The sequence below is a fragment of the Sorex fumeus genome, unplaced genomic scaffold, assembly GCF_029834395.1.
Source record: "Sorex fumeus unplaced genomic scaffold, SorFum_2.1 ptg000092l, whole genome shotgun sequence".
Lineage (NCBI taxonomy): Eukaryota > Metazoa > Chordata > Mammalia > Eulipotyphla > Soricidae > Sorex > Sorex fumeus.
In genome coordinates, this window is record NW_026606149.1 from 1 (window position 1) to 18,927 (window position 18,927).

At 49.1% G+C, this 18,927-nt stretch overlaps 1 protein-coding gene across 3 annotated transcripts; it reads left to right on the forward strand.

Moving 5' to 3' along the window:
- The first annotated feature begins 78 nt into the window (after positions 1 to 78).
- SERPINB8 (serpin family B member 8) lies at positions 79 to 18,625 on the forward strand. 3 transcript variants are annotated; one of them, XM_056131504.1, is made up of 7 exons: positions 79 to 110; positions 7,629 to 7,805; positions 9,506 to 9,643; positions 11,533 to 11,650; positions 13,405 to 13,547; positions 15,534 to 15,686; positions 17,823 to 18,625. In XM_056131504.1, exons 2-7 carry the CDS (start codon positions 7,638 to 7,640, stop codon positions 18,225 to 18,227), a joined length of 1,125 nt encoding a protein of 374 aa, XP_055987479.1. In that variant the 5' UTR covers positions 79 to 110; positions 7,629 to 7,637; the 3' UTR covers positions 18,228 to 18,625. The 3 variants fall into 3 exon arrangements, with proteins under 3 accessions (XP_055987479.1, XP_055987478.1, XP_055987477.1); XM_056131503.1 differs by lacking the exons at positions 79 to 110; positions 7,629 to 7,805; positions 9,506 to 9,643 and adding an exon at positions 10,393 to 10,529 and having other exon boundaries at positions 13,486 to 13,547; positions 17,823 to 18,478; XM_056131502.1 differs by lacking the exons at positions 79 to 110; positions 7,629 to 7,805; positions 9,506 to 9,643 and adding an exon at positions 10,394 to 10,529 and having other exon boundaries at positions 17,823 to 18,473.
- The last annotated feature ends 302 nt before the right edge of the window (positions 18,626 to 18,927 follow it).

Sequence of the window (18,927 nt, forward strand, 5' to 3'; positions counted from 1 at the left end):
GCTCTGAGTCACCTGCCGGAAGTGGCGGCTGGAAATCAAAGCCCCAGGGAAGGCTCGGCCCGGGGACAGCAGCAGCAGCAGCGGCGGCGAGAGCGGCGGGAATCGCCCAGGTGAGCGCTGGACCGCGGGGGACGCGCGCCCCCAGTCTCGGCTCCGACAGCTCCCGAGGGGTGCTGCGCGGGCGGGGCGAGGAGGGCCACGGGACGCAGAGAGGAGGAGAGGAGGAGGAGGAAGAGGAGGGGCACTGGGTGGCGGGGGGGACTGGCCGGCCAGGAAGGGGAAGTCACCCCCGGATCGCTCTGGGCCCGGGGGGTCCCCGGGGGGCTGCAGGTCCCACCCAGGCTCTCCGGGCGCAGGCGCGGGAGCGCAGACTCTCCGGGTCCCGGGGTGCCTGGGAGGAGGAGCCAGGGGACCCCGCTGGGTCTCGAGGTGCCGGGAGGGGAGTGAGCCAGGGGACGCTGCCGGGGTCGGGTGGGAGGAGCCGCCGACCCTGGGCAGGCTCTGCAGCTCGCAGTGCTAGGGGTTTCCCCGGAGTCCGGCTACAGCTAAGCCGCCTCCGCACCCTGCCGGGGGGGGGGGGGGGGGGGGGGGGGGGGGGGGGGGGGGGGCGGGGGGGGCCCTCGGGCCTTAACCCCCTTCCCTCCAGTCTCCCCGCTCTCCTCTCCACTCTTCCTGTCTTCCCCATCCTTCTTCCCTCCTTCCCTTTCCTCCCTTCCTTCCTGCCAGTCTGCAGTCTTCTCTCTCCTTCCCTCCTGTTCTCTTTCCTTCCTTTCTTCCTTCCTTCCTTCCTTCCTCCCTCCCTCCCTCCCTCCCTCCCTCCCTCCCTCCTCCTTCCTCCTCTCCATCCTTCCTTCCCTTTTTCCTTCCTTTTCTTTCTTCCACTGACTCCTTTGCTTTGCTTCTTTGATTCCTTCCTTGATTCCTTCCTTCCTTACAGAAACTCCTTCTTGCTTGCTTTCTTGATTCCCTCTCTCCTTCTTCCTTCCTTCCTTCCTTCCTTCCTTCCTTCCTTCCTTCCTTCCTTCCTCCCTCCCTCCCTCCTCCTCCCTCCCTCCCCTCCCTCCTCTTCCTTCCTTCCTTCCTTCCTTCCATTCCTTCCTTCCCATATGTGTTCATCTTTACCGTGCCTTCCCTTTTTCTTTTCTCCATTCCTTTTTATGTTCCTCTTTTCACCTTCACTGACTCTTTGCCCAGCGAGGCTAAACCCTTGCCTGGCTTTCTTCTCTCCCCACAGTGGCTAATGTGCCCCGTGCCCTGGGCCGCTACCACTCTGTTCTGAGACTGCCCGCTGGGATCCCCCGTGCTCCCCGAGGACAGTAATCTTGAAGCAGTTCCGGTGAAGTCAAGGACGCTTTATTGAAAGGGGCTTTGGGGCCCAGACTGGCTCTGAGGAGCATCACATAAGGCCTTTTCTGACCATTTTTGATACCATGTGGATCAGGAGGAGGTTTAGTCATGAATGTTCTAAGGAACGGGAGAGGATTTCACCCTCTTCAGGTCCCTACAGGCTGCCCAGCCTTGGTGGACTCTGAGGACCTTATGCAAAAAGGATCAGTACAGTGAGGAGGCGAAGGTGGATTGTAGTTGAGTGTCATCTCAGTGTTGACAGTTGTTAAAGTCCCCAGAATGGCTGAGATGCCACATGGGGTCTTGCCCCTGCAGCCAGCTGGGCTCTGTGCCAGCCTCACACTGGCCAAGTTTCCATCCTTCTTCCTCCCTCAGACGTGTCCTTGTTCTCCCTGGTCTCCTGTCCTGGTGGGTCTCAGTCCTTGGCCCCTCTTTCTTACCTTCAAGTCCTGGACACTTCCCCAGGACTGGTGACTCTTATTCTGGAGTGGCCCCTGGCACACTCCAGGTCATCGTATCATTGTCCCAGGGAGCCCCAATGCGATGGCTCCAGCCTCTCACTCTCGAGTTTCGACTCCCCCTAAGTGCCCTGGCTGAACTCCCAGTGTTGCCTCTCTGGCCTGTTTGTGTCAAGGGTTCTGTTAGTCTGGAAGATTCCACAATGTAATGGGTGGATCTCTGTCCGGCTGCAGGCCAACTCCTCCTGCGAACTTCCTGTGGCTCACTACCCACTCGAGCCTGCAATTATCCCAGCACTTCCAGAGCCTGCAATTACCCGGGCATCTTGTCACAGTCCTTGATTGGTCTGCCCTGTGTCCCCGCCCACGGCATCAGTCACCCAGACTGCAACTCCATCCCAGCCCCCTCTCACGAGCACAAAGTACCCCTAAAGTCCCGGTGTCTATGGTGATAGTTTATCAGCCCACTCTTTAGCCTGTTTTAGGAGAGCCCAGCAAGCTACCGAGAGTATCTCGCCCGCACGGCAAAACCTGGCAAGCTACCGATGACATATTTGATATGCCAAACACAGTAACAGTTGTCACAATGGAGATGTTACTGGGCCCGCTTGAGCAAATCGGTGAACAACGGGAGGACAGTGACAGTGACAGTGACATTCTTAACTGAATCGCAGTGAGATACAGTTAAAAAGTAGTTCCTGATGGTTTTATATCAGTCACATAATGTTCCAACACCCGTCCTTCATCACTGTAAATTTTCTGCCACCAGTGTCCCCAGTTGCAGTTCCCTCTGGACACCCTGCTCATGGAAGCAACTTATTTTCCTTCCCCCCTCCCTCTCTCTCCTTTTGGGCCTTATGCTTCTCAAAACAAATTGAAAGGTCATCATGTACATCCCTTTATCTCCTTTCAGCCCTCAGTTCTTGTCCAGAGTGATCGTTTCCATTATTGCCATCCTGTCTTCAGCCTAGTTTTTGGAAACACTTTTTACACTGGGTGGTGAACTTAACTCTTTTCCTCAGTCAACAACGTGTTGATGATAATAAAACATCCCAGACCGTAAGTCACGTTCAGACTTTGGACCCTGGCATGAGGGGTGCACATCGTCTCTGCAGCTGCCCTGATGTTGGGGACCCCACCCACGCCAGCCAGTCCTGCTGCATTCCATCTGTGGTCAACCCCAAGGCACCATCCTTCAGATTTACCTCGCCCAGCTCCGACGTGGACCTCCCGGGCCTCTAAACCGCCTCGCCCACCGTCAACCCTCAGAACTCCTGCCCAGTCTTTAAACCACCCACCAGCACTGACTCACGGGATTCGCGCCTGGTGTTTCGACCAGCTCACTCTCACCTTCCCCGTGGCTGTCGAGAATTCTTTTGGATTCTCCTTAGCGCTTCATGAGCGTGCATGCTTGGCTCGAAACTACGTGTTTGCAGACATGTGGTGTCTCTCTGGTAGGGATTTAGGTCAGGAATGATCACGGTTGGAGTTCATGGCTGCTTCAAATGATTTTCTTCTCCAAAATTATAGACGGAAATCTCTGCATAAATGAATTCTGGAGAACCCCCCCCACACGCCTTTTGAGAATGTGTGTGGGGGGAGGGGAGTGAAGTCGGGTGCTCTTGCCTGCTTGGAAGCGGCAGGCTGGCTTTGGGCTGACTCTACCACCCCTTCCTGTGAGACCCGAGGAGAATTTTCAGCTCTTCTGACTTTGTTTCTCAGCAGAAGGAACAGTAGTTGAATGCCAGGTCATGCTATAGGCTGAAAAGTTATTCTTTCCCTGGTGCTGTGTTTTTCAGGACCCACTTGGATTACACTCTTATACCTGAAGGTGTTCTTTTCTATGAAACTAAAATGATTTCTCTTTTTTTAAAATTTTTATTAGTGAAACACCATGAGGTACAGTTGTCGATTTACAAATTTTTGTGCTTGACTTTCAATTATACAATGATCAGATACCCATCCCTCCACCAGTGCCCATTTTCCACCACCATGGATAATATCCCTCCCACCCCCATCCCCCCATCCCCCCTGTCTCTGTGGCAGGGCAATCCCCTGTGTTCTCTCTCTCCTTTTGGGTGTTGTGGTCTGCAAAAGAGGCATTGAGTGGCAAACATGTTCAGTCCATAGTCTACTTTCGACATGCATCTCCCCTCCTGGGAGGATCCTCCAAACACCCTTTATTTGGTGCTCCCTTCTCTATCTGAGCTGTGTTTTCCCCTAGAATGCCCAGCTGGCCTCTAAGCTATGGAGTAATCCTCCTGGTACTGATCTTGGCTATTCTTGGGTATTAATCTCCTATTTTGTTACTTTATGTCCCCCAGATGAATGCAATCTTTTTATGTCTATCCCTCTCTTTCTGACTCATTTCGCTTAGCATGTACTTTCCATGTAGTACCACTTGTATGTAAATTTCATGACTTCATCTTTTCTTACAGCTACATAGTACTCCACTGTGTCCTTTTTAAAATTTACCAGGCAATGATGCTTTTGTTTAAAGTTCCAGTCCTCCCAGAAATATTGCTGTACAAATAAGCTGAGTGGAACAAGCAGATGGGGGTGGTGGTCATTCTATTGCTCTGTTCTTGTTTCTCATTCCACCCATGTGAGCTGTGAAATGTCTTAGGTCACTTGTATGTGTGCATGTGTGTGTTTACGTGATGTCCTTGCATTAGGATGAGACTAATGGGAAACCGAAGATTGTCCCCTGGACTGGATGAAACTGATGTGACATTGATCTCCACCTCTTTGTCTATCCAGACAGGACAAATACACACACACACACATGTTGACACACACGTGTCCTAGTGTCCTATACCCACCTAAGATTGTGTCCACCTTGTCCTCAGCCCAAAGCTCTGTGAATCCGGTTGGTTCAGATCCATTTCTCTCAGTTTACCCCACTCTCCTTTTTGTGTTTTTCTGTTTTGGGGGGCTCACATGTGTTGGGACTGAGGGCTGCTGTCTCTATGCTCAGGGATCACTCACTCCTAGTGGGGCTTGGGGGCAATATGGGGTCTCTGGGATCAAACCTAGGTTGGCCGCCTGTAAGGCAAATGTCCTACTCACTGAACTACAGCTCTGGCCCCTGTTTTGGATCTTCTTGGGGCCCCCAGTGCTGTGATTTCCACCTATTCCTTCAGTGTCTTTTATTTCCTGAAATGTCAAGTGTGAGATGGAAGAAGGAGGAGCTACGGGGAGTCCGGACAGGCCAAGTGCCCGCTCTGCTGTGAGTGCCCAGGGCGGCACATCCATCCTCCTATATCTCTGCCGTGGACTTGAGCCCAGGGAACCTTCAGGATGTGAGCCAGGGAGAACCTTGACCATGGTCACTTCTTAAGGATCTATTCCAGGGCCCTGTGTGAGAGACAGCACCAGGGCATTTTCTTGATGGGCGTTTTATTACATTTCTGCCAACTCATAAAGAATTTGCACTGATTTGGGGCTATGAGGGTGTGTCTTTCACACTTTTTTCCGCACTCCCAAACTTTCATTTTTTTAAAAATTTTTTTATTGGTGAATCACTGTGGGGTACAGTTACAGACTCACAAACGTTCATGCTTGCGTTTCAGTCATACAAGGATCATGTACCCATCCCTCCACCAGTGTCCCTTTTCCACCACCAATGGTCCCAGCATCCCTCCCACCAACCCTGCACCCCTGCCCCGTCCCCTCCACTCTCCACTGCACCCCGTCTCTGTGGCAGGACATTCCATTTTGTTCTCTCTCTCTCTCTCTCTCTCTCTCTCTCTCTCTCTCTCTCTCTCTCTCTCTCTCTCTCTCTCTCTCTCTTTCCCCTATTGGGTGTTGTGGTTTGCAGTAGCAGTATTAAGTGGCCATCACGTTTGGTCTTTAGTCTACTTTCAGTCTGCATCTCCCATCCTGAGCAGGCCCTCCTAGCTCCCTTTACTTGGTGGTCCTTTGTCTATCTGAGCTGCCTTTTCCCCCAGCATGCGAGGCCGGCTTTTAAGCTGTGGACTAATCCTCCTGGTCCTTATCTCTACTGTTCTTGGGTGTTAGTCTCCCATTCTGTTACTTTATATTCCATAAATGATGCACCCCCAAACTTTCTTTACCCTAACTCTCAGACATCTCTCTAGGAAAAATACCTTCAGAGGAAGTTACAGAGTAGCTTCAAAGGAGAGAGAGAGAGAGAGAGAGAGAGAGAGAGAGAGAGAGAGAGAGAGAGAGAGAGAGAGAGAGAGAGAGACTGATACAGTTGTGCCCCCAGGGACACAGTTGAAGCAGTTCCTAGTCCCTCCTCCCCTGCCCCAGGACAGGTAGATGCCTTCTTTTTTTCTCTAGCTGGAAGTTTCCAGCACTTTGGAGTGTGCTTTTTGGCTAGTTTTCCCGAATGGAAGCACATTTTTCTTGTGTAGCTTTCAATTTCTGAGTGAAAAAAAAATTGAGTGCTGAAGAGAAACATAGCAGGTAAGGTGCTTGTTGTGCATGTGACTGGCTTGAGTTTAATTCTTGGCATCACATATGGTCCCCTGAGCACTGCCAGGTGTGAGTGATCTGAGCATAGGGCCTGGAGTAAGCTCTGAGCTCAGCCTGACATATCACACCCCCTCCTCCCAAATAGGTACTCATACAAAACAAATGACTTTATAGAAAACAATGAGATGTGAGGACACTGGTTTTCTGGTCCCTAATGTCGGGGACTAAGTGCCCCGACCACCTTGTGTGTCAGTGTGGGATGACCTGAGATGATGCATGTAAAGCACCTAGAACAGTGTCTCTGACGATGCCATAAGTGGTCATCGCATCATTATTGTGCTTTGGGAGATGCTAGCAGGGCTGGGAGGGGCTGCCTCCTGGTTCTCTCGACAAGAGTGGTAACCCTGGGGCCCTAGAGATAGTGCAGTGTCTGGGCACTTGACTTGCGTGCAGCTGAAACAGGTTCCAACCCTGGCACCACATATGGTCTCCTGGTCTCCGCCAGAAGGGATTTCTGAGCCAGGAGTAAGCCCTGAGCACTACTGCTGGGTGTGACCAACAAAACTAAACAAATAAAATAAAGTGATAGCAGGGCCAGAGCCATAGGACAGTGTGTAGGGTGTTTGCCTTGCATGCATGTGGCTGACCCAGGTTTGATCCCCGGACCCAGGTTCAATATCTGGCATCCCATATGGTCCCTGGAGCACCACTAGGAGTAATTCCTGAGTGCAGAGCCAGGAATAGCCCCTGAGCATGCTGGGTATGACCCAAAAATACAAATAAAATAAAATAAAAGTGGTTACGGTCTTAACCCTGAGAGTCACTTAGTGAGTGAGCTAGTGTTGACCTCACAGGTCTCTCTTGGACATAAACGTAGTGGCTAAGCACAACACAAAGATCAGTACCCGCAGATTGCGAGCCCCAGGTTGGTCAGCAGAGCTACGTTTTTCCTGGAGCTCTGGGGGGAATTCTAGGGTGGCGAGTCCCTCCCCTTGCTCTCTGCAGCTTCCAGAGGCCACCCGCAGTCCTTTCCCGTGGCCCTCATTCTAACCTTAGCATCTTGTCGTTTCATCTTCGCTGACGCCGGCCTCCTGCCTCCCTCTTCCAAAGACCCTGGTCATTCTAGCCCACCTGGGCGTGCAAGAGAATCTTCCCCTTCTCACGACCCTTAACTCACCCCCACCCACAAGGTGCCCGCTGCTCTGTGAGGGAACAGATCCACAGGTTACTAGCAAGGGGTTCCCAGGTCACAGCCACACGCAGAGATCTCTAGGGTGTGAGATCCTGCTGGCCACAGCCAGTGTCCACTTACAGGGGGGAGCTGCTCATTCACTGTTGGACGGGGTGACTGATATACTTCTCTGTTCGATACTTTGGCTGCAGACCGTCCGGATGGATCATCTCAGTGAGGCCAATGGCACTTTTGCCATCAACTTACTAAAGATGCTGGGTGAGGAGAACGATGCCCGAAACGTGTTCTTCTCTCCCCTAAGCCTCTCCTCCGCCCTGGCCATGGTCTTAATGGGGGCCAGAGGCGACACGGCCTCCCAGATGTTCCAGGTGAGCATTCCCTGCTGGGGGAAGCAGTGTGGGGACGGGGCAAAGGCAGCTCTGTGGAGGGGGCAGTCTCTCTCTCTCTCTCTCTCTCTCTCTCTCTCTCTCTCTCTCTCCCTCTCTCTGCACATGGAGGAGATTGCACCATCCTTGTCTTCTTCTCACTGGATCACATATCACCATGGTAGAGTCCAATCTGTGTTTTGATTGCATACACTGTCATTCTGTTCACCTGAAGGCAAAGAATTTCAACTTGTTATATTGTAATTGTGTGCCAGCAACTTATTTCATGTGGAAATCCAGCTGCCAAAGAAATATTTGTGAAATGGATTGCTTCCACCATAGGATTGTGCAAACGTGAAAGAATCATAGTTTTCAGAGTTACTTAAAAGGGGTCTACACTATGGCCTTAAATGCCATTTAAATGCCATGTGTGAACTTCCAGGAGAGAAGCCCGTTACCTGCCCCTGTGTCGAATGTGTGGCTGTTTTGTCATGCCAGCTTGCCATAGTGCCAGGGCACACGGAGGTCCCCCAGAAGTGCCTTCAAGGCTGCAGTTAGACCCCCATGGCCATTGTCCTTCCAGCTCACCAGAGAAATAAGAACCTCTGTGATCCCATGATTTAATTTTTAAATCTCTGATCCGAAGAATTTAAGTCAAATTACTGACAAAACAGTTTGATGTTTACTTTTGCTTGCTCTGCCTGACACCATGAACCATGTGTCTTTTCACCTTCACGCCAGGAAGAAACCAGCTAGATCAGAGAGAGAGAGAGAGAGAGAGAGAGAGAGAGAGAGAGAGAGAGTATGTGTGTGTGGTGTGTATTGTGTGTGGTGTTTGTGCATGTGTGTTTGTGTGGTGTGTGTGCATGTGTATATGTGTGTGTTGTAGGTGTGTGCGTGTGTGTGGTATGTGTGTGTCTATGTGTGTGTTGTATGTGTGTGGTGTGTGTGCATGTGTATATGTGTGTGCCTGTTTGTGGTGTGTGGGTGTGTGCGTGTGTACCTGTGTATATGTGTGCATGTGCATGTGTGTGTATGTGTGTATATGTGCATGTATGTGCGTGTGTGCATATGTGTGTGGTTTGTGCATGCATATGTATGTGTGTGTGCATGTGTGCATGTGCATGTGTGTGTGGTATGTGTGTGCGTGCCTGTGTGTATATGTGTGTATGTGCATGGGTGCGTGTGTGTGGTGTGTATGTGCATCTGTGTGTGCATGTGTGGGGTGTGTCTGTGTGTGTGTGCGTGTGTGTCTATGTGTGTGTGTGTGCGTGTGTGGTAACTGTGTGCGTGTGGGGTGTGTGCATATGTATGTGTGTGTGCTTGTGTGCATGTGCGTGTGTGCGCGTGTGTGTGGTGTGTGTCTGTGTGTCTGAGTGCGTGCGTGCGTGCGTGTGTGTGTCCACATTAGAGTTTCCCTTGGGCCCGCCCTGCCGAGCCGGCTGCGGTAACCGAGGGCCGTCACTGACATCTAGTGGACGAACGTCAGAGCGCTGCAAAATCTGTCCTGCCAGGGCGGCACCCTTGCGGGCCCGGGCCCAGAATGGGGCCCCCAAAAATGCCAGCTGTGCGGCGTCAGAGCCAGCCAGGCCGGGTGGTGCGATCAAAGCCCTTCCGAGGGGGCCCGCTGCGACCTGGGGGAGGGAGGCAGGTTTGGAAGGGCGCGCGGGCGCGAGTGTCCCAGGTGTCCCCATGTGTCCCAGGCGCTGTCTCTGCGCGAGGACGACGCGGTGCACCCGGGTTTTCGGGCCCTGCTCGGGGCGGTGAAGGCGCGCGGCGCGCAGTGCCAGCTCCGGACGGCCAACAGGCTCTTCGGGGAAGAGACGTGCGACTTCCTTCCGGTAAGTGCCGCCACACGTCGCGGGGGACGCACCGGGCACACCAGAAAAGTGTCCCGTGCTGCTGGACATGTGCTTTGGGCGACGCCGACGTCGATAGAACTTTGAGTCAGGGATTGCTTCTGGGCCACTGTCCTTTTCCTGCTGGTTTCCGCCCTGCCCCTGCTGGAACCCAGGCTCTGTCCCTCGCCTGGTGCCCTCCTGATTCCCATCTCCGACCCCCTTCTGGCTCCGGGACTGTTCCCACACACCGGCCTCCCACTGCCTTTTGCATGCTCTCCCTTCTGAGTCAGCATCCTCCCATTGCCCTGGGACCTTCTGCAAGGAAAAATTTTTTTTACCCTTGTTTCCTACCAGACCTCTACATGCCAAGCGGGCTCCTTCTCTCTGCCTCACAGCCCTGTACCACGGACAGAATAAGTGTCCCAAAAGTTTAAAATATGGCAATAAAATGGAGGTCTTGAACGTTAAGTCCTTCAGCATGAAATTCCAGGCCTGCTGGGCCAAGCGAGGTGCAGCAGCTGTGCGGGCCTTGTGCAGGAAGGCCCCCTCCATCTGACTGGCTGGCAGAGCCCAGGGTCTTCTCTGGGCTTGGCAGCCCCTCCTGTCTGCTGGGAAACACCTGGCCAGGATGGTGCCCACTGGGAACCTCGGTGTCCCTTGGAGGGTCTGGCAGGAACGGGGATCTCCTGGCCAGTGAGCACTGGACACCTTGGGGTTGGGGCATGTGGGGACTCAGGGACCAGCCTCCGGCTTTGTGGGCTGCGGAGCTGCTTCTCTCTGCTTCTTTCTTCTGTAGAGGCTAAAATATTTGAGAGCAGGAGATGGGCGGAGGCTGGGAGCCGATTGTCAGGCACTGAACGCTCTGTCTGAAACAAGTTTCTGAGAGGTGAGTTATCCTGGGTCCCGAGGCATCGGGTAGAAGAATATTCTTCATTTAGCTCAGCTTCTGTTTCAAGATTTATCTACAACCTCCCCCCACCACGATCTTTGCTCTCGTCCCTTACACACGCAGGCACACGTCGACCCATGTGTACTTAACCTAGGCTCACATACATGTGTATACATAACACAGACATGTCTATATGCACACATACCATTACATTGCACTTCTGGAGGATTTCCACTCCTGTGATATTTCTTGATATCGAGTTCCATTATGATACCTCCTAATCATTCCACAAATTTATTTCAGATACAGGTTTCAGGCTGGTGATAAAACAAAACAAAACAAAACAAAACAAAAACAATGTAAGCTGGGATATACAGTACAAGCAATGCAGTGCATGCTTTCATGTTTGAGGCCCTGGCTTAATCCTCAGCATCACAAAAGGGGGGTGGTTAACCTTCCCTTTGAGGGTTCTGTGGGTGAGGGTGGCAGAAGATCAAACAGAAAGTGGATTTATGGGATTGACTTGTTTGCTGAGCTGTGCCTGGCTACCCCTATCCACGTTCTAAGGCATCTGTGGGCATGACTCGTTGTCCTCCATGGACCGGCCCGTCCCCTCAGGTGCCCTGGCCCGGCCTCAGGTCCAGTGTGGGCCATCCCTACCTGGCTGGCATGAAGGAGTCTCAAAGGGCAGGATGAGCTGGGCAAGCATCTGTGTTTTTTTTTTCCTTTTGGGTCACACCCGGCGATGCACAGGGGTTACTCCTGGCTCTGTACTCAGGAATTACTCCTGGTGGTGCTCAGGGACCATATGGGATGCTGGAATCGAACCCATGTCGGCTGTGTGCAAGGCAAACACTCTTACCCGCTGTGCTATCATGTCAGCCCGCATCTGTGTTTTTTTGTTACTTAAAGTAACTCCAAACACCTTAAGAAAAAACAAACCTTGCACTTTTGTGGGAGGCTTTGTCAACTGGTGCCAAACAAGACATTTCATTGGCAGGACTTCAAGGCATCATGCAAACAGTTCTACCACGCCGAGCTGGAAGAGCTGTCCTTCTCCAGGGACACAGAAGACTGCAGGAAGCACATTAACCACTGGGTGGCCGAGGAGACGGAAGGTGAGGGCTTTGGTCACTGAGGACAGACTCTGGCATATCTGGCATAGGCAGGGCACCACTGCCACAGGATGTGCCTGTGTCCCTAATGCCGCAGGCCTCTTTGCATGTGTTCGCTGGGCTTGGGGCCTGCAATGGAATTGTGTTGTTTTTCCTGAGGCTTTGTGGTTCACAAAAAAGTGATGAAAAGTCCTTATCTAGGATTTAATCCTATGCTAAGTGCCTCTTCACTTGGGAAGTTCCTTTCCTTTCTACTTTCCAATAAACTTTTCTACTTAAAGATGAAAGAAAGAAAGAAAGGAAGAAAGAAAGAAAGAAAGAAAATAAAATTCCTTACTTAAATCAAGTTTGCAGTTCTCAGACTTATTCCCTCTGATACCAGGCAGAATGTCCCCAGGCCTTCCTCTCTGAAACCCTGTTACTTCCGTGTGGAGGACGTGGCTATGCTCTGGAGGCAGGAATGATGTTGCCTCTGCTTCCCGCTCGGGCATTCTGCAGACTGCTGGGCTGGCATGAACAGCATCTGCCTCTCCCACACCCTGGTCCTTTCTTTTCCCCTTGTTGTCACTAAGCTGGCGTTCAGGGCATGACCTTTTCTGAATCTATTGCTGATTCTGGGGAATAGCTATGATGAAACCCCGCCATACCCCCTGTCCAGACCATTCCCATTTTCTGGGAATAGTTCTGCCAAATCTTTTAAATATATTTTTTGGAGAGGGGGATACACACTTGGCTATACTCAGCGATAACTCCTGTCCTCTGCTCAGGCATCACTCCTCGAGGTGCTTGGGGAAGCATATTCAGTGTGAGGGATTGAACTGAGGGTGGTCGCGTGCAAGGCCAGGGGCTACCCTGTGCACTATCTCTCCAGACCTTCTGCCTTTTCTTAATGAGAGTGTAGAGCTTGAAGTGCCAAATATTACCTCGAGGCTGGGTGGGGAGAGTGAGATCTTGCATTAGGTGCCACCCTGGTGCTTGTGATTCTACTCCTTCCGTCTTCATGGTACCCTCTTACTATGAGTGCTACCAAAGGAATGGCCAAAGGAGTGGAGAAAGAGCCTTTCTGGGGTGTCTGAGGTCCAGCGGTCTCTTGCTCACTGGCTGTTGCAGTTCTAGGGAGTTGACTCTCAACTTCATTCTTGAGTCCTTCATCTCATTTGCTCCTCTTTGGGGTGACTGTTCTCCCATCCTCAGAGGCATCCCCTATCTTTTCTTCATTTCCATGAGATTGGATGTTGACCTGAAGCCATGGTTCTCAGCTAGAGTCAGCCTTCAGCCGGCATGGGGTGGTGGCTGGAGACATTCTGTGTGGTCACAAGTGTGAGGATGCTGCTGTTAGCTGAGTATCTTCAATGCAAGGGGAAATCCTTCCCTAGAGAATCATCTAGGTTCTACTGCCCACCATGGCATGATTGAGAAATCATGGAGTCTACGTTAGAATCAAGCCTCGGATTATTGTTTTAACTCAATCACTTGCCTTACCTGAGCTGTTGGCACAGAGTCAGGCAAATGCTCTGCATCTGAACGTCTACCTGTATAAATGAAGGGCAAAGCGACCATTGCCCCTTTGGCTTCCAGAAGCTGTTGAAAGCCAGACGTGCATTTGATCCAACATGCTGATCCATCAGGTGTCTAGAAAGGAAGGATGCCAGTCTGATTTTCAATCTCCATTGCTAGATCAGGGGGGTGCAGGAGTGGATTTGGTGAGTAAGTGTTTATCTCCAAACAGCAATAAACGCATCTCACATTCTTTCCAGGTAAGATTTCAGAGATCCTGAGCGTTGGGATGATCAACCCCTTGACTAAACTGGTCCTGGTGAACGCGATCTATTTCAAAGGGAAGTGGAGTGAACAGTTTGACAGAAAGCACACCAGAGGGATGCCTTTTAAGGTCAACCAGGTAGGGAAATCACAGGTACATGGACAGCTGCTTTCTTGTTTAAAAAAAATATTGTTGTGACATACTTGGCAGTTCTGTAGGGGGTGGGAGAGAGGCTGGGGAATGGGGTGGCTTCCAGTTCCAGGGATGGGGAAATGAAACGAGAGCTTTGACTGTCCCTTTCCAAATCACATGCTTTACTTAGACACCACTTTGAGCCACCGACACATTCTTAAAGCAATAACTGGGAGATGTCGAATGGAAAAGCTAAATAATTGATTTCACCGTTAATTCACAATATATTTCATGTTCTTACCTCATGATATCTTTTATAGGCGGGGGGAGGAGAAAAACTAAAACGGAAGTTTTTATTTTGAGTTTTTTGTTTTTCATCTTCGTTCAATTGATCTGGTTTTGGTCATATGATTTGAATTGAAAGACAGTTTCTTCTAAGCCTTAGATGTAGGTTTGGATTATTATCACTGTATTTTCCCACTAAAAAATTGCATTTTTAGTGACTTTCAAAATTCTAAACAGGAAAATATTGTTAACCATGTAAAGGCTTATAAGAAAAGTTTTAAAACTTTTTTTTAAAAAAGTCTCTAAAAATAAAATTTTATAGGGCTGGGTAGATTTCAAATTGTATAAAACACACTTCACATATATGAAGTCCTGATTTTGATCCTCAATATACATGTATCAATGGGTGTTGCTATAAAAAACAAAATAGAATTTTATATGCTTAAGGCATATATGGTGATAATTCGATACCATATTGAACTAAGGACCATATTAAGATCATGAATGCATTTTTTGCTCACATACTTATCACTTTTTATTCAATGATAGAACCTACAATCTACTCTTGGCAAATTTTCAGAATTCAATAGAATGTCAATCATGTTGGATAATAAATCTCTAGAATTAAAAGTCTAACATTAAAAGCACTTTTCTTCATGCTATTTTGAATATGCTCAAGAAGGACATCAGAAGTTATTAGCTTGGAATTTAACACCATCAACTTTCTCTTCTTGCCCAAGTATTCACAGCCCAATATTTGTTAAGTTTCTATCTTTAGGAAAGCTAAAGTGACTTTTCAGAATAAAAGTGAACTCCCTCTTACCTGTACATTTTTCTAATTAGAACCTTCTGCTCAAAGTTCTGAATATTACTTTAATCTCCTTTTAAATTGGGGAGATAACTTTTAATTTACAGTCCTGGGCATAATTCTCTATGAATCTTCTTGAAAGAGAAAACTTTCCCTAATGTTATTAATGTCATGAGTTTTATGTCCCTTTGTACTTGTCAACTTATTCCCTCTTTGCTCATAATACAGAATCTCCTGAGATAATCACATGTTATATTCAATATTAATGTGTAACAATGAAGATCTCACCAGAGTAAACATGTAGAAATTACTATTAAATATCCCAGGAGGTTTTGCAAATTGGACATAATTTTAGGAAACCTCATTTTCCAGAAACTTATTTTTACTTAAATTTTTTTTCTAATTTGAATCACTGTGAGATAGACAGTTATAAAACTGTTCATGATTGAGTTTCAGTCATACAATGTTCCAACATCCATCCCTTCAGTAATGCACAATTCCCAGCACCAATGGCCCCAGTTCCCTACCCCCATCTCCCACACCCTTCTCCTGCAGTTTGCCTCAATGACATTCTCTCCTGACCCCCCCCCCCCAAGTCCCCACCATTTTCCTTTTAGGCAGCAGTTACTGAAAGGGTATCAGGCACCTCACATTACCTCCTTTCAGCTCTCAGCTCTCGTCCAGAGTGATCATTTCCAACTCCCATTGTCATAGTGGTTCCTTCTCTGTCCTAACTGCATTCCCCCTCACCCTTGGTGGCCAGCCTCCTACCATGGACCAGACATCCTGACCCTTGTTTCTTCTGTCTTTGGGTATTATTCACACACATTATTTAATATCTCTCAAGTGAGTGCAATCATTTTTATAGAATCCTGTTTTTAATTTCATATTTACTTTAGGAGCAAAAGACAGTGCAGATGATGTTTAAGCAAGCGAAGTTTCCTACAGGCTACATTGAAGAGGTGAACACTCAGGTTCTGGAGCTTCCGTATGCCGGGGACGAGCTCAGTATGGTCATCCTGCTGCCCGACGAGGACACCCCTCTTGCTGTGGTGAGTTCTTGGCAAGGCAACGGAGTGTCTGTGGGCCCAGCCTGAGCCCATTTCAGTTCAGCCACTAGAGACTGAGGAACTTCACTTATCATGCCGAGTGCTGGATTAAAACTATCGTATGGTGTTTAGTGGTCCTGTGTAAACAGTGTTGTTAAGTGTATTTTTGGAGTGGGAATGGTTGAGAGTTCACATTTTGATGAAGCTATCACTGTCACTGTCCTCCCGTTGTTCATGGATTTGCTCGAGCGGGCCCAAGTCTCCATCATGAGACTTGTTGTTACTGTGTTTGGCATATCAAATACACCACGGATAACTTGCCAAGCTTTGCCGTGCTGGTGAGATACTCTTGGTAGCTTGCCGGGCTCTCCGAGAGGGGCAGAGGAATCGAACTCGGGTCGGCGTGCAAGGCAAACGCCCTACCCACTGTGCTATCGCTCTAGCCCTGATGAAGTTAAAAAGAGAGAATTTCAAAATAATATGAGAATGTTCGTTTGAATGTGGAGAAGAGTTAGACGAAGCAGTAATTACTGAATCAAAGTAGTACTAGAAAATGGTAAGGATTGATCTGGGTAATGTTTCCCAAATATTAATGTGTATGTGATCACCAGAATGTTTATTTAAGGGGAAATATTTAAATATATACTTAATTTTAATATATATTGAATAAATATTTAAATACGTTATTTAATATGTTATTTATTGTATATAGTATGTGCATATATGTGTGTATGTGTATATATATGTGTATATATATACATATATACATATATATATACACCACAGTTTAGGTGATAGGAATAAAGTAGTGTTGAAGTTTCTGGTATTGATGTACAAAGAGACTCTTCATTCCTGACACTGAAGTGCCTAAGACCCCAGACACACATCCCTACCTCCACCCCCATCCCTTACCCCCATCCCTGTGTCATCTTCTATCCAATGTTCCTTTCCCAGTTATTTGATAAGCAACAATTATGACTCTGGTATGTATGGTTACTCCTAAAAAGAAGAGTTCAATTCAAGATTTTGTGACCTGAGATTTTTGTCTTTCCAATAAAATGCACACTTTAAGTACACGTGAGGAGAGAGGAAGGGGAGAAAGTGGAAGAGGGAGAAGGACAGGGCTTTCTCTTAAAGAGGAGATGACTGACCTTTTCCCATGATAGAAAAGGGATTAATATTCAAGAGGGGAGAAAGTCTCTTCATCAGATGGAAGATCCAGGTGTTGATTGTGCTGTGTACTTATGTGTAAAGCTGCCGATTCCCATGGTGTAAATATTCCCACTGGGGCTGATTTTGTGCCATCCAGGCTTTAACTTGACCCTTGCCAACGAGATCTGCCATCTCCAGTGCACCCAACCAGAGGAGACTGGCAGTGGGTCCATTCCAAGTTCCCTGGAATTGAAATAGCAATTTAGGGGCATAATCCAAGGATGAGATTTGTTGTGGCTTCTGAAGACAATGAGAAGAAGAAATGAGGAGAGTCCAGGACCAGAACTAACATCCAGAGAGGAGCTGCACTGTGGAGGCTAATATTGGTGGTCACCAGACTTCAGGGACTACAGGAAAGGGAGGTGCAAAGGAAAATCCCTTCCCCTCCATTCTTTACTTCCATATGGATCCATGGAATGAGTGATGGGCCTTCAAGGTCAGGTTGACTGAAGTGCAGGCAGAGGGCAGGTAAGGTTGCCAGAAACCACAGTCCCATGCAGTTCCCCTGTTGCTGCGTTCTTTTTCCCAGAAGTCAGTTTCTGTTCCAAGGATCTCTGACTTCACCCCTCATCTGAGTTCTGAGCTCTGTTGTTGGTCTCTTGCTCTCTTTGCTCTCTCTCAATTGCTCCTGAGAATTTTCTCAACAAACATTTGAAGTGAATTTGGTATGGGCTTTTAAAAATCCACTTTTATTTCAGGTGTTTTTGAACCATTTTATTCTTCTATCCAGAAAACAGGGGGAAAGATGAGAATTCAAGGGAAATTTTGCAGTGTTTATAATAGGAAAATTCTCCATCAGTTTTCTGGGACCGGAACTTGCAAGCTGGTTACGTGGATTGGGGGGAAAGGGTCAAGATTCGATGAATGGTTGGGTAGCGCCTGGCAGTGATAGTCCAGAATTTGAAATTTACCTCTTGATTATTTCAGGTGGAGAAAGCACTTACATATGAAAAATTCAGAGCCTGGACAAGTCCGGAAAATCTGACGAAGGGGAAAATCCAAGTGTTCCTTCCCCGATTAAAGCTGGAGGAAAGCTACGATCTGGAGCCTTTTCTTCGCAGCTTGGGAATGACTGATGCTTTTGACGAAGCCAAGGCGGACTTTTCTGGAATGTCCACTAAGAAGAACATGCCCGTCACCAAGGTGGCACACAAGTGCTTCGTGGAGCTGAACGAGGAGGGCACAGAGGCGGCAGGGACCACGGCGGTCATCAGGAACACCCGCTCCTGCAGGATGGAGCCCAAGTTCTGTGCCGACCACCCTTTCCTCTTCTTCATCACCCATCACAAGACCAAGAACATCCTGTTCTGTGGCAGGTTCTCTGCTCCGTGAACAGGCTCCAGTGCTCTTCGCCTGGCTTCTTTCCCTCCTGTCCAACTGCCTTTCTTTAGATCGCCCATGACCAAAATCACCATGAGGATTGGGAAGCTGAAATAAAGCACGTGCTCCCTGGAGGCTGTGGATGTGTTTCCTCCCCCCGTCCCACTCCATGAGGTTAAGGAGGCTTGGGATGGGTGGGTGCAGGCCTGAGCTGGCTGGGCTGCTGTGTAAGCTTCCCCGGCAATCCTGGACTCTGCCTCAACAGCCTCTCGGGAGGACCAGCTGCCCCTTGTCCGTGCAGGTCAAAGATTCACAGGTTTGAAATTCTCCACCCTGGGCCGGAGTGATGGTCCAGCAGGTCTAGCACTTGCCTTGCTTGCTTGCGGCCGACTCAGGTTCAATCCGCGGCATCCCATACGGTCCCCCAAACACTGCCAGGAGTAATTCCTGAGTGCAGAGATGGGAGTAAGGCCTAAGCCCTGCCGGGTGTACCTCCAAACCAAAATAAATCAATCACTGTCACTGTCACTGTCCTCCCGTTGTTCATCGATTTGCTGGAGTGGGCCCAGTAACATCTCCATTGTGAGATTTCTTGTTAAGGTGTTTGGCATATCGAATACGCCACGGGTAGCTTGCCAGGCTTTGCTGTGCGGGTGAGATACTCTCAGTAGCTTGCCAGGCTCTCTGAGAGGGATGGAGGAATTGAACCCGG